The following is a 14,664-nucleotide window of genomic DNA, read 5'->3' on the forward strand; positions in this document are numbered from 1 at the left end:
TGCCTTCTCCTGACACATCCTAACCTCCTCTTTCTAGTCAGACATGAAAGAATAGAGGTACTCCAAAGGTAATTTGTGGTACAAGATGAGCCCTGTAATTAGAGGCCATGCACTTTTCCTTTATTCCCTTTCCAGGGTGCAGAAGCAGGTAAATAGCCCAAACAGACTCTGTATCCTTCTTACTGAAACTGCCTCTTAGCATCTGAACAAGAAGTAATGAAAAGCAAATGAAAATGTGGGAGCAGAGAAGCAATTTAGCTAAAGTCGTGATCTGCTATTTTCTTTCTTTGGTTAATACCAGTGAGAAGATTGGCAGGCTTTCTAAAGGATGGAATACCTTGAGGGGAGCATGTGGCCAGAGTTCTTCACTCTTCGGGGTAACTTCACCCCCAACAAGGTCTACAAAGAGGATATGCTACCAGAAAGTATCTTCTTTTTTTTTAACTCCTATATTCCCCTGATGATGGCCAAAGGTCAAGACTGAGATCAAAGTGTCAGAACCAGCAAGAGAAAAAAGCCTCAGACACTGGTCACTAGCAATAAAAAAGAATAAAGGAGAGAGCCACAATGAACCCATTTCAAAGTCAACACAATGCCTTACCAATCTTAATTGTCTTTCCCTCCCCAGATCTGTAATCGCCATCACAGCAAATCACATTCTGCAATTTATACTCCATATCCATCCCTATATTCTCTACAGAATTACAGGCCCATAGAACACAGAACAATTCACCTACATAGGCCCTGTGCCCTTCTCTGATCTCACAAACAATTGTTGGCAGATGGGAGTTCAAATCAACAGAAAGGAAGAAACCATTCTGAAAATCATATAGTTCATTAGGTGGGTTAGGAAGGAATAAAAGGTGAGGAAAGTAGGGTAAGGCAGTGGGTTAAACTAAAGCACATGCCAAAGTCTTTTAACAGTTCCCTCTGATGGGGAAAAAGAATGAAGATATGGGGGAGCTCCCGGATCTCTTCTGGGGTCTCTACCTCTTTTTCAGGAATGTTAAAAAGAATTTCATTATGTCAAGTAATTAAAATAAACTTTACATTTCTACAAGGATTTTATGTCTATTTGGGAAACGGATAGATACTTGGCAACTCTGTCTTTGGACAACAGGACCTGGATCCCACCCATAGAGGAATATCATTCAAAGATTCTAATCTCTATCACCACCCCCACACTGGCCAAGAGATTTTTTTCCCCAAATGATCTTTAACAGACAAACATGTATACTAGAAGTGTGTGTTTGTTTGTGTGCGTGCAAAGGCTTTATGCAGCAGAGTGGAATACAGTCAAACAAAAATGAGGTTACCATGGCAACAGGCTCCAGCATCACTGCTGCCTATTAACACAAGTGAGGAATGTGTTTGGCAGATGCTTGAGTGTTATTTATGGTATGGGTGTAGCAGAGGGACTTCTGACAGGCAAAGAAGAAAAAAAAAAACCTTACGATGCTCCTACTGTACCCAGAAAGGAGACAGTAGCAGAGAAAAACACTCACATGCAGAAGGAGAGGCTAAGAGGCAGAGATGGGGAAATAAGAGAACAGCATAAAGTGGGAAAGAGAGAAAGACAAAGTAGCAGGTGGGCCACAGGAGGACAGAAAGCAAAATACAAAAAAGGCTGTGTGGAGGGCAAGAAAGAATAAAAGACTGAGAGAGGGCAGGGAGGGAATGTGCAGATACCAAAAAGAAGAGGAGGGAAATAAAAAGAGGGCAGGGAATGATAAATGCAAGTATCAATCCCCCATATCTGGAAAGTGAAATTGGCCAGTTTTGTATCCTCCCTCTCCCACCATTTAGGAAGTCTTCCCCCTGCATAAATACCATCCTGAGACACTAATTAAGAAATCAAATCTCTCCTTCCAAGTAGAGTGAAGGAGAGTAGCTTCAAATATTTTTAAGAGAGGCTGGAGACAGGGGACAGAGATTAAACAGGCAGGGAGAGAGATTATCATTGTAAGAAATGGGCCCGTAGGAGGCAGAGGACTCCACTTGCATGAAATAGCAGGTGAGAAGAAGGAAGTACAAAGTATAGAAAAATACCAGTTCCATTCTCAATTCATTCATTCAACCATTTCAAACAGCCAATTTTTATGGAGAGCCTACTGTGTGCAAGGTGCCATGAAAGAAATAAGGTTCTAGGAATCCCTCCCCTCCCCCCATCCTGTTTTCCTCATGACTAGTTCTTCAATAAGATGAGCATCCTGGCTTCTAATGGAAGTCAGCATTCACTTATCCACAGCCAGCCACAACCTGTGGCAAACATAAAATAGGAAACTGTCAGCCTGGGCCACTACTATCAGTCAGTGCATGTTCAAGAAATGCAAGATAATTTCTAGATCACACTGACCCTGATGTAATCAGGAAGATAAATCTGATGCTAATTTTAAAACTGTGCAATTCTTTCAGAAACAAAATGGGAAGGATTTTTGGATTACTTGCTGTTCTAGACTACTCAGCACAGCTCCCTTCCAACTGAGTGGATTATCAAAAATGGAATGTAAATCCACGAAAACCTGAAAGCTCTAGAGGCCTGTAGAACACGGCAGGCCAAGAGAAAAGCCTCTGGTAGGGTGGGGGGATTGGAGCTGGCAGAAGGAAAGGGAAGGAGGAGGGAGAAGTAGGAAAGGGGAGATGGAGGAAGGCACAGAAAACTCTCGGCTGCCATCCTGGCATTCTGAGAGGTAAGATGAGGTTGTGCCACTTCAGGCCCTGACAGATGGCTTCCTGGTCATTCCCCGGAGACATGTATTTCATTGCTGGGATCAGAGACCCACATCAAGTTGAATGCCACTGGAAAATCCCAGTTAAAGTCTATTTAAGCTGTACCCACCCAGACTTCTCAACAACATTTCGATGCTGTGAAGGGTCATGCCCACCCAAAGCACTCAAATGATCCTACAAATGGCATTTTAACAAAGTAAAGCCCTAAGGTTAAAAGAGCTATTCATTAAAAAACAACAGTAATAATTATGGAGGGTGGGAAAGAAAAATCACTTGGTAGTCTTAGTCATCCTGAGCAACAGGTGAACATTTAACATTCATTTTCTAGGCATTAGGCTAGAAAGAAATATTTTCATATAATTTCAATTAAAACCATCCAAAGTTCATTCTACTCAATTACTGATCCTAAAGCCAAAATTCAATATGTATTTTTGAACACCTGTACCAGGTCCTGTACTGGTCTGGTACCTAAAAGATGTAAGTAAGACACAAGGTACCTGCCTCCAAGGAGCTTACAATCTACTCAGGGAGAAAATATTGGAAAACAAATAAAGGCTTCAATTGTGTGGCATTGATTTTAACTACAAGAAGAGTTCAGAGAAGGAAGAGATCAATGCAGACTAAGGAATATAGAGTTCTTGAAGGTGAGACTCAGATCACAGAATTTTGGAGCTAAAAAGGATCTTTATCAATCCCCTTGTCCCTGGACAAGTCAAATGACTTGTCAAAGGTCACACAGCAAACTAATGTCAGAATTGAGTTTAAAACCCAAGTCTTCTGACTTATAGATCAGAGATCTTTCCACTGGAAAGGAGAAAAACTAAGGAAGTAGAATGTCACTGAAGTTAAGAGAAGTCTCTTGCAGTAGGTAAGCAACACCACCAAATGTTACAAAGAGATCCAGGAAGACAAATATTAAGTAAAAGTCACTGAGTTTACACAAGGGGAAGAGTAGTGATTATTTTGAACAAAGGCATTTCAAAAGAAAGTAAAAAATAAAGTCTTTTGCCTTTATTTTTCCATGAAAATATTATTCTGCACACAGAGAATAAATGCTCCTTGAAGGCAGAAACTTTATTTTGTCTTTGCATACCCGGCATTTAGAACTCTGCCCAACAAGTAAGTGTTTAATAAATGTTCATATTGAATTGAATTTTACAGAAGGAAATGAGCACAAAGAGCATGGAAGCAGCACATGAAAACTGTAACTTGGAGGAAAGGAAGGAGAGAAGCTAAATAGGAACTAGCAGAGGCAGCTGAGAGGATGTTTTTAAGATAAGGACCATGTTTTGTTTGAAGATACGGGGCAAAGAGCCCAAAGAGTGACTGAAGATGCTAGGGAGGGAGGTAATAGTTGTAAAAGTGAAACTTTATAATAAAATATGGAATAGGATACACAATTAGCTTGGCTTTCCATTTTCTGGGGAGTGCCCCCCACATTTTAGCCAAAAGATTATGCAGGTTCAATAATAGTTTAGAAAAATTCATGGATGACTGACTCACAACAGGATTGCCAAGGGAAGAGAAGACTACTCAATACATGTCTTGAAGGGTTTAATCCTTTAAGGATGAGAACGTAGAGGTAATGTGGATGTTCTTTGTTGGCTGTTTGGAACATAGGATACTGGATCTATCTCATTCAATAGTGCAATTCTTCTGTCAGGCTATAAGTCCAAGTCTTGAAGATCAAAATCTTCCCCTAGCTCTGTCCCCTAGGATACAGGTGAAATACTTCTGAAATAGCAGGAAGTTATAAAGAGAAGGCACAGAAAGCCCAGCCAGAAGCCCATCTCCTCAGGCCTATTCTAGCTCACTATCAAGCTCTATAAAATGCATTTCTTTTTTTGCTTGTTTAAATTCTGCCTGTAAATTACATATAGCTAAATACATCAGCTTCACAACACCACAAAGAACTCCCTTGGAATTCTCTCCAAAATACCAGCGGCCCTAAGGGAATTCTGCTTCCTACATAGTCAAAAGGCATCCTTCTCCTATTTTTCGGGGAAGGAGGAGGTCGTGGGGAAAAGAATAGCATTTCTGCGACTTCGGGGAAATTAATGGAAAGGTTGTTTTTGAAGGGTGATCGCTGTGGGGTCGAGCAACCATTCATAAGAGGGCTTTATGCATTAGGAGGGAAGGTAAAAAAGACTTTTCTATAAGATTATCTACTCACACGGACTCCTTTGAAAAAGAATTATGGGGTGGGGGGTGAGAGAAGTGAAATGATTTGTGTGTGTGTGAGACTCACTGAGACACAATTTCACAGCACTCTTCACCCCTGCCATCTGGCTTCCCTTACCTGCTTCAGCAAGAACTGGTCCTCGGAGTTGGCCTGCAGGGAGATGGCAAGGTGTATGGCGGAAAGCAGCACCCCGCTCACCACGGCGGCCCTCATGCGGACAGGCAGCAGCGTGTAGATGGTGTAAATGAAGAACACGGTCCACCAAATGCCCTCCGAGGCACTGCGGGGCTGGGGCAGCAGCAGGGCCACGACCTCCACGGCCAGCACCACAGCAATGAGGGCGTAGCAGGCCAGCCCCATGTGGTCCTGGTGGAAGCTGGCCCTGTTGCAGAACACGGCCAGGAGAAGCACCACGGCCACGGCGGCGGAGAGCACGGCCAGGTACGGAGCCTGGTAGTGGCCGCGGGCGGCGTGGAAGGCCAGCATGACGAGGCACACGAGCACCAGCACCGCCATCAGCATGGTGAGGCTGCTCTGGTTCAGGCGGAAGAAATAGCGCTGGTAAAGCCTCTCGAGTTTGTCCGACGGGAACTTCTTGGAGCGAAAGATCTGCAGGAGCGCCAGGCAGCAGGCGCCCAGCGAGAGCGCGGCTCCGGATCCCGAGCCGGTGGAGCTGCCCGCGTCCTCAGCCTCCTCCTCCCCGCCCCCTCTGGCTCCGGGCTCCAGCTCCTCCACCGCTTTGCCCTTGCTTCGCCGCTCGTCCAGACCCAGCTCCACTGACCGAGGGCGCACCTCCGCCCCGCCCCCCTGTACGGTGGCGGTACTCCGTTCCCCGGGCCTGGAGGGCGCTGACCCGCCGCCGCTGCCCCCGCCCCCGCCTCCGCCCGCTGGGGGGGCCCGGGTGCTGCCCCCTCCAGCTGCCCCACGGCGGTGGCGACGGCTGCCCCGGCAGCAGTCTTCTCCCTGCTCCTGCCAGGCTGACTTGGAGCGAAAGCTGAAGCCGAATCCGCCCCCGAGGGGGTCCTGGCTGCCCAGTGGGGGTTCGTAGTCCTCATCGTTACGCCAGCGGCTCACCAGGCGGTGCTGCTGGGGGGTCACGGCCACCCCAGTCTTCTTAGTAGAGCCGCGGGTCGGACCCCCGGGAGGGTAGGGGTACCCATTGGCTCGTGACTCCGCTTCTCCCCAAGCTGAGCGGTGCTCCCCGCCTCCCCTGGGTGCAGCCGCCGTCTGGGCCGCGTAGCCCGGGGGGCTTACGCTTTTGGAGCGGGACATGCCCGCCTCGCCCTCCGCTTCTTCCTCCTCCCCTGGGGAGCAGGCTGGGGGGCGCCACGGGGAAGGTGGGGGACCAAGCAAGGGAACCAAGCTCGGGTCACACGTCGGGGGCGGCCCAGGTCCCTGAGCCGCGGGACATCGTGGCACCCCCGTCCTGAGCGAGGGAGGGTAGCGCCCGGAGGGAGAGCGGTCAGGGGTTTCGGGGAAGGCAAGAGAAACCGAGTAGGCAAGAAGGAGAGGAAACCCGGCTTCGCTGAGGTGAGGACTGTCCTGTGTCCGAAATGAAACAGAAGTCACCCCAGTGCTCCGAGGACTGCTCGGGCTGTCGCGGGACCTTGGGACAGCTTAGTAGTTCTCAGCAGGGACTGGAATTAGGAGTGAGGAGGAAGGGAGAAGCGTCCTCAGCAGGCGACGCCTCTCCGGTGCCAGCAGTGCCTAGGCAGAAAGCTCCAAGATCCCACACTTGAGTCCAAGCTCAACGGAGACCGGCGCAAGGCTAAGCAGCCGACTCGAGTCGTTAGGAGTCCGGGTAGGGATACGGAGCGGGAGCCCTTCTCTCAAAGAGAACCGGGAACGACTGGGAGGTACGGGAGGCAGCCAGCATTATTTTCTTAAGAGGGGTGGGGAGGTGGGATGGGGGGTGGAGAGGACGGGGGAGGGGCGGCGGGCGGAGCAACGGTTCCGGGGACCTGGGGGGAGGGTCCTGGATAGCAGGGGGCCCCGCCACCGCATCCCCTACCTCACGCGTCAAGTGCGAAAGCGTGGCTCCAGCTTCAAGCAGCGGCCCCAGTGTCCACAGGGTGGGCAAGGGAGAAGACCCGGCCTCTGCTGGATGCCCCTTCCCCACTCTTCTCCCAGCTGCTTCCCCCTTCCACAAATAATAATAAGCTCCTTTAAATCTGCCTGCCGAACAGAAGGAAGGGTTAGCTCCGGGCTCGGTCTCCTTCAGTCCCCCAGCTTAGAAGTCCACAGTCGCCGGCCTGGGGGAGAGGCGGAGAAGGACTAACAGGAAGGAGGGTATCCGGCTCGCCACCAGCAACGTTATCCCTGGCTCAGAGCGGGCTTCTTGGGGAACCCAAAATGAAGAAATAGAAGATCTGAATTCAAAAGCATCCCGCCAGGAGAAGGGCCGTTCGCTGCAGAGACGCTGCGCCCCCGGTCGATTTCCGAGGGGAAAGGGGTCTGTGGGCTAGGGAATGTTTGGAGAGCGCCATTCACGCCTCCGGCCCTGCTACTCCGACCCTTCCAGCCAACGCCGCCGCCGCCGCCGCTGTTTCTCCTCCTCCTCTTTCCCCGGCTCGCCGCCGCCGGAGCTTCCTCTGCATCCCCTCCTACCGCCGCCTCCCCCCGCCCCCCCGCGCTGCTCCAGCCGCAGGTTACAGCAGCGCATAGCACACCCCCGGCCCACTGCGCCCCGGGCCACCGGACTCGGCGCCCCGTTCCGCTCGGCTCGCCGCCGGCATCCTCTGCCGGGGGCACAGAGGAAAGAGCCGGGCAGAGGCGCAGTCGCGGTTCTTGGAGGGGGCGGACTGGAGGCCAGCGGGAGCTTTCCGTCCCCTTCCTCACCTAAAATTGTGGCCGCTCCCACTCCTACCGGAGACCACCACCCTATGCAGTAGCCACTCGCCCCCACCTCTGCCCGGAACTCGGTACTGCGTGTCCCCTTTACTGATCCCGGCGCCCCCACCCGCCTGTTCCCTCCCCCTCTCTCTTTTGTATCCCCCCCATCACCCCCTCCTCGCATTCAACCCAACTTCAACCTCAGCAAGCTGCCCCCGCCCCCTGGCTCGGCGTGATTGGCCGTTTCCTGAGCTGTCACACTAAAGTCCGGTGCTCTTATTGGGCAATTCTCAGGCCGGGCGTCTGTGCCAATGGAGGGGCTCACGGAGGCGGGGAGCCCGGGTTGCGACAGCGGGAAGGATCTGGGAGGGGAGAGTCTTTACGCTCTGGAAGGGGCCAAAGGAGCGGGAGAGGCTAGACGCTGCGAGAGATGGACGCAAAAAGAGGAAAGATGAAGAGGGAGGAAGACAGCGAAAGGCAGAGAAACTCTTTTGCTGTTGATTGATTGCACTCTGCATGGGGGAGGACCGGGGAACGTAGGCAAAGAGCAGACAGCCCCAATCCCAACCCAGCTCGCACTCAGTGCAGAGGGACCAGAGCTAGCCGAGGGCACTGAATACTAGACAAGGGGAGCAACTGTAGAGAGAGCGGGTAGGAAGCAGAAACAACCGCGTACTCTGGAAGAAGAGATCGTGGGCAAAGGGAGTGTCAGGTTCTAAGGCCAGAAAGTGTCCTGCCCTGTTGTTAGTCTTTGGGGACAGAAGTGATTCACAACACATCCCACCCCGGTCCCTCTGGGCAGCTAGACACTGGGGATCCCCGCCTCCGGGGTTTCTTCGTGTCTTCCGAAGGCAGAGGGGCAGCCCATACAGGTGAGCGTCGTCCACCGACGTTTCCCTTCTCCTGTTCCCAGGGCTGCCCTGAGTTCCCAATGTGTTTCCTCTTCACCCCGGCTCTTCTCCGTCGGACAGTGGATACCAACTATTCACAACATGGGAAGCAGGAAGAAATCTGAAAGACAATCTGCAACCTGAATCAACTAAGAGTCACAGTCTGTTGTAAAAGAGGGTCCCCTACACTACACGTGGAAGCTTGAATTTGAGTTCCTAGATCCACCCTTCTGACTACAGGTTCTTTTACTGAAATTACTTAGATCATTTTATCTAGGACTGAAGTTCCTTAAACTAAAAGCTGCTGTCAATGTCTTCCTGACCCTACTCTTCACACTGAAGAGATACCTGATTAGAGAAATGATTGGGACTGAAAATCAGATTTCCGAATTTTTTACTAGTCTGAAATAGGAAACAAAATGAAATTACCAAAAAAAAAAAAAAAAAAAAAAAAAAATCCAACAAAACAAGATGGTTGAAGTTTAGGCATATGGTTAGCAATACATTAACAATTAGCACAGGATCTAACATTTTCTATTTCATATTGTCATGGGTAGCAGTTACTCACCACATTACCTCAAAGCAGAGATATTTCTCTCATAACTATATGGTTTTAAAGCTAAGTCCCAAGACCCAACCCTTCCCCCTATCTCAAATGGCAATTCCTCTCTTTAAACTGTCTTTGCCCTTTTTAACCACACAATATATTGGTATGTTTTGGCCTTTGTACTTCTCCATAGCTCCTGGTCAGCTCTTTATCCTGGAAAACGGCATAAATAGAACACTGAATTTAACTTCACAGCGTCCTAAACAAAATCTTTAAAATTTCATTTTTTGCAACGATTTGATAAGGGGTGGAGGAAGAGACACTATTAGCTTCCAGGGATGAAAACCACTCAGCCTTATTTCATATTACTCCACTTAATCTATTCTACATTCCAGGCAAATAAAACAGTAGTTGTTCCTTAAAGTCAATCCTCTGCATCCATCCACTTACATATACTATTCTGAATTCCTGGAATGTTTTCCTTTCCCATCCTCCACTCTCAAGAATCTTATCTTCTTAATGTATTCAACTGAGATGAAACTTTCCCTATCCCTCTAATAGTAGTTAGTGCCCTCTCCCTTCTCAAATAATCTTGTATTTAATTATCTGTGCACATATCATATCCTCCCAGGAGAATGTCATCATTTTGAAGGCAAGGACTGTCTCTTTTTTACCTTTGTAGTCAGTGTCTTGCAAGTAATAGCTATTCACATATTTGTTGAAATGTTAAAATAATAGCTGAAATAGAGGCTCGAAAATGAGGGAAGGGACTAATTGGGGTGAACTTCAGCTGAGACATTGATCACTGCTGTATTAATCATATACATGCCCTGAAAAGTTTTTATCTTCTTATTTTTGTAGATATTAGTCAACTATCTATCCACAGCAAAACAAGCAAATAAAAAATCATACTGACCTAAATCTCCAGTCATCTTTCTCCTCTTTATTATTTATTTATTTTCAATATTCTTTTCTTTAAAAATTTTGAGTTTCAAATTCTCTCCCTCCTTCCCATTCCTCACTCAGTCACCAAGAAGGCAACCTATATATGTGTATGTGTGTGTGTGTATAAAATATACATGTGAAATTATGCAAAACTTATGTCCATATTATCCATATTTCAAATAATAAAGAAAATAAATGATACTTCAATTTGCACTCAGAGTCACCAGTTCTTTCTCTAGAAATGGGTAGCATCTTTTTCATCATGTATCTTTGAAATTGTCTTAGATAATTGTGTTGATCAGAGTAGCCAAGTCTTTCACAGTTGATCATCATTACAACATTGCTATTACTGTGCACAGTGATCTTCTCATTTTGCATTAGTTTACATCTGTCTTCCCAAGTTTTTCTGAAATACCCCCCCTCCTTGTCATTTCTTATAGTACTATCACAGTCATATGCCACAACTTGTTCAGCCATTCCCCAATTGACAGACATTTCCAATTTTTTGCCACCATAAAAAGAGCTGCTATAAACATTTTTATATATACATCCTTGTCTTTTCCTTTGATATCTTTGAGATACAGACCTAGTAGTGGTATTGCTAGGTCAAAGGGTATGCACAGTTTAATAGCCCTTAATAGGCCTAATTCTTATTGTTGCCCAAAATGGTTGGACCAGTTCCACACTCCACCAGCAGTTCATTAACTTATCTATTTGTTCCTCATCCCCTCCAGCATTTGTCATTTCTGATAAGTGATGTGTTTGAACTTCAGAACTCTTTAAATTTGCAATTTTCTAATCTATTGTGATTTGGAGCACTTTTCATATAACTATAGATAGCTTTAATTTCTTCTAAAAATTGCTTGTTCATATCCTTTGAGAACTTATCATTTGGGGAATGACTCTTATTTTTATAAATTTGACTCAGTGCTATACTTAGCATATATTTGAAAAATGAGGCCTTTATCAGAGACACTTGTAAAATTTTTCATTTTACTTCATTTTCTATGTTACTTTTTAGCAAAATGTAATTTCTCTGATTTTATCTTAGATTTATTTTTGCTTTTGCTTTGTCCGAGATCATGATGGCTAACTCGTTTTTTGTTTCTGTTTTTGTTTTTGTTTTTTACTTCAGCTCCAGCCCTTTATTTTAACTCTGTGTATCTGTTTCAAATTTATCTCTTGGTCTAATTTCTAATCCATTCTACCTCCTGCTTCTGTTTTATGGGTGAGCTCATGCCATTCACATTCACCAGTATAATGACTGTGTTTTTTCTTCTATACCCTTATATTCTCAGTCTCTCTTATCCCGATCTTCTTATCTGTCTATCAGTCTCTCCGGTCCCTCTTCAAAAATCTATTTTGCTTCTAATCACTGCCTCCCTACTACAATCACTACAATCCCCTTTATCCTTTTTTTTTTTCTCTTCTTCCCTTCCCCTCCTATTTTCCTATTAACTAAATTGCATTTCTATGCACAACTGGGTATGTATATCTATTCTTCCTTCTTTGAACCAATTCCAATGACAATGAGGTTCAAATATTGCCTACTCCCATTTTCCCTCCCTTGGAAAATCTCTTCCTTATATACCTCTTTTGTGTGAGAGCATTTTCTCCATTCTTTCTTCTCCCTTCTCCCAGTGCATCTCCCTAATCCCTTTATTATTTTTTTGTGGTGGAGGGAGAGATAATTCTAACATCATTGACTCAAAGTCCTTAAGAATTACATGTATTATTTTCCCAAGTTTACTTTTTCTTTGCTTCTTAGAGTTGTCTGTTTTAATGTCAAAGTTCAGTTTGGGATTTTTCATCAAGAATACTTAAAAATCCTCAATTTCATTAAATATCAATTTCCCCCCCTGAAGGATTACATTCAACTTTGCTAGACAGGTGGGTCTTGGTTCTAATCCCGCCTTCTTCAATATCATATACCAAGCCTTCTGCTCTTTTGAGGTGGAAGTTGTGGTCTTGGGTGATATTGACTGTGGTTCCACAATATTTGAATTGTTTTTTTCTACATACTTAAAATATTTTTTTTCTGACCTGGGAGCTCTGGAATTTGGTTATAAAATTCCTAGGTGTTTTCATTTTGGGATCTCTTTTATGAGATGATTCATGAATTCTTTCCACTTCTATTTTACTCCTTGCATCTTAGATATCCATGCAGTTCTACTTTTTAATTTATTGAAATATGACATCTAGATTCTTTCTTTAATCATGACTATCAGATAGTCTAATAATTCTTAAATTATTTCTGCTCAATCTATTTTCTAGATCAGTTGTTTTTCCAACAAGATATTTAACATTTTCTTCTTTTGACTTTGTTTTATTGTTTCTTAAAGGCTTATGAGGTCATTAGCATCTATTTGCCCAATTCTAATTTTTAAGGAATAATTTTATTCAGTGAGATTTTGTATCTCATTTCCCCATTTAACCAATTGTGTTTTTTAAGGATTTTATTTTCTTCAGTGAATGTTTATATCTCTTTTAACATTAGGCCTATTTTGTTTCTTAAGGTGTTGTTATTTTCTTCAGTTTTTTTTTTTTTTGTCTATTTTACCAGTCTGTTAATTCTTTTTCCATAAATTTTCTTGTCTTTCCTTTTCCCTCCCAAAATTTTCTCTACCATTCATCTCTTTCTTTAATGTCTTCAAGAATTCTTGTTGGTCTTGGGTCCAATTAGCATTTTTATTTGGGGCTTTGCTTGTAGCTATTTTCACATTGTTATCTTCTGAGATTATGTCTTGATCTTCCCTAACACCATAGTAGCTTTTGGTAGTCAGTGTTTTTTGTTTGTTTGTTTGCTCATTTTTCTCATTTATTTCGTGACTGTACTTTATATTAAAGTTGGGCTTTGCTCACCTAAGAGTGGGGAGGCAATGTCTCAAGTATCAGGCTTTTTCATTTTGCTATTTTCAAAAGTAGTTCTGGGGGTCTGCAAATTTTTGATGCTTCCAAGGTGGTGGGATCCTGAGAGAGATGTAGTTATTGCTCTTGTTGTCTACTTTCTGCTCTCTAGTCTGTTTCCTTCTGACCAACTAGCAGTGCTATTCTGTGCCCTGAAACTATGACCCAGAATTGCCTTGGGCAATAGTTACTAATCAGTGCCAGCTAAACCCAATGCCAGCAAAAAAGGTTCCCTGGAATCTCTTTCTGACCAGTTGTCTGAGACTGCCCCCTGCCTCCTGTCATCTCTGTCATCTCTGGGCAAAGAGCTTCTGAGAGAGCTGCTGTAATAGCAGTTTGCTATTACAGCCTTCATTAGTGTGTGGTGTGGAAAAGGGGAAGAGCTCTCAATAGACTTATGCTAGATCTCCACCTGGGTATTACAGATTTCTCTTGCATACTTCTTAAATTTTCATAGGCCAGAAAAATATCTCACTTCAACTTTTTGTTGGCTCTGCCATGCCAAAAATTAATTCGAGACGTTATTTTAAAGTTGTCTGGAAGGGAATGTTGGGAGAGTTGAGCTGGGTAAGTGCTAATCTGCCCTCTTGGCTCTATCCAGATGTATTTTTTTCTTTTTTAAGTCCAATTCCAATAGACTTGGAATGGAAAATGCCATCAGAATTCAGAGAGAGAACTGTGGATACTAATGTGGATCGAAGCATAGTATTTTCACTTTTTTGTTTGTTTGCTTGCTTGCCTTTTCTTTTTCATGGTTTTTTTCTCTTTTGGTCTTATTTTCCTTGCACAATATTGAAATATGTTTAGAAGGACTGTACATGTTTAACCTATATTTGGACTACATGCTGTCTTGGGGAAGGGAGATATGAGATAAGGAAAGTAAAAAAAAATTAGAACACAGAATCTTACAGAAATGAATGTTAAATATCCTTTAAATGTATTGGGGAAAATACTATTGAAAAAAATTTGTAAAGTTCTAAAATACATTTCCTTGCAAGTATTTGATTAAAAGTACTGTTAACTTCTCACTCAATTTTCAATACTTTGCACTCTGGCTTTTGACCTAATCACTCAACTGAACTTCTGTCCAAAGTTACCATACAATTGATTACCATACATTCATAGACCAAATCTAATGGCCTTTTTAAAATCCTAAATTTTCTTGACTTCTCTATAACATTTGACAGAGTTGGACAATTCTTGCATGTTTTCTTCCCTAGATTATCTTGATGTTACTTTCTCCATTTTCTGTCAACCTATTAGACCTTCCTTCCCAGTTTCCTTTGCTGATTCATTTTCCAATGCCTGTCCCCTAACTGCTCTTGAGAGTCCTAAGGCTCTCTCCTGAGCCATTCTTTAGATTTTTTTTTTTTTTAATTCTCTCTTGGTGACGTAATCTCCCTCAGACTTAATTTTTATCTCTCTATAGATGATTCCAAATTCATAAAGCTAGCTCTATTCTCTCACCTGAGCTCCAAACTCTAATCTCCAATTGCATTTCAAATTGGGATATCCCATAGGCATTTTAAATTCAATCTACCCAATATAGAACTTATTATTCCACTCCAAATCCTGGCCTCTTCCAAATTTTCCTGTTTCTGTCAAAGTCATTAATCTCCTTCCAGCTCTTT

The 14,664-nt window shown here is 44.4% G+C and overlaps 1 protein-coding gene across 1 annotated transcript in view; it reads right to left on the reverse strand.

The window, feature by feature from the left end:
- Positions 1-7,870, reverse strand: part of ADCY5 (adenylate cyclase 5) — a 250,104-nt gene extending 242,234 nt beyond the window's left edge. The window contains exon 1 of the mRNA XM_074301403.1: positions 5,030-7,870. Coding sequence (XP_074157504.1) covers positions 5,030-6,184 — 1,155 coding nt within the window. The 5' untranslated portion in view covers positions 6,185-7,870. The remainder of the gene's footprint in view (positions 1-5,029) is intronic.
- Positions 7,871-14,664: the final 6,794 nt, after the last annotated feature.

The sequence above is a fragment of the Sminthopsis crassicaudata genome, chromosome 3 (genome assembly GCF_048593235.1).
Source record: "Sminthopsis crassicaudata isolate SCR6 chromosome 3, ASM4859323v1, whole genome shotgun sequence".
In the NCBI taxonomy this organism is placed as follows: Eukaryota; Metazoa; Chordata; class Mammalia; order Dasyuromorphia; family Dasyuridae; genus Sminthopsis; species Sminthopsis crassicaudata.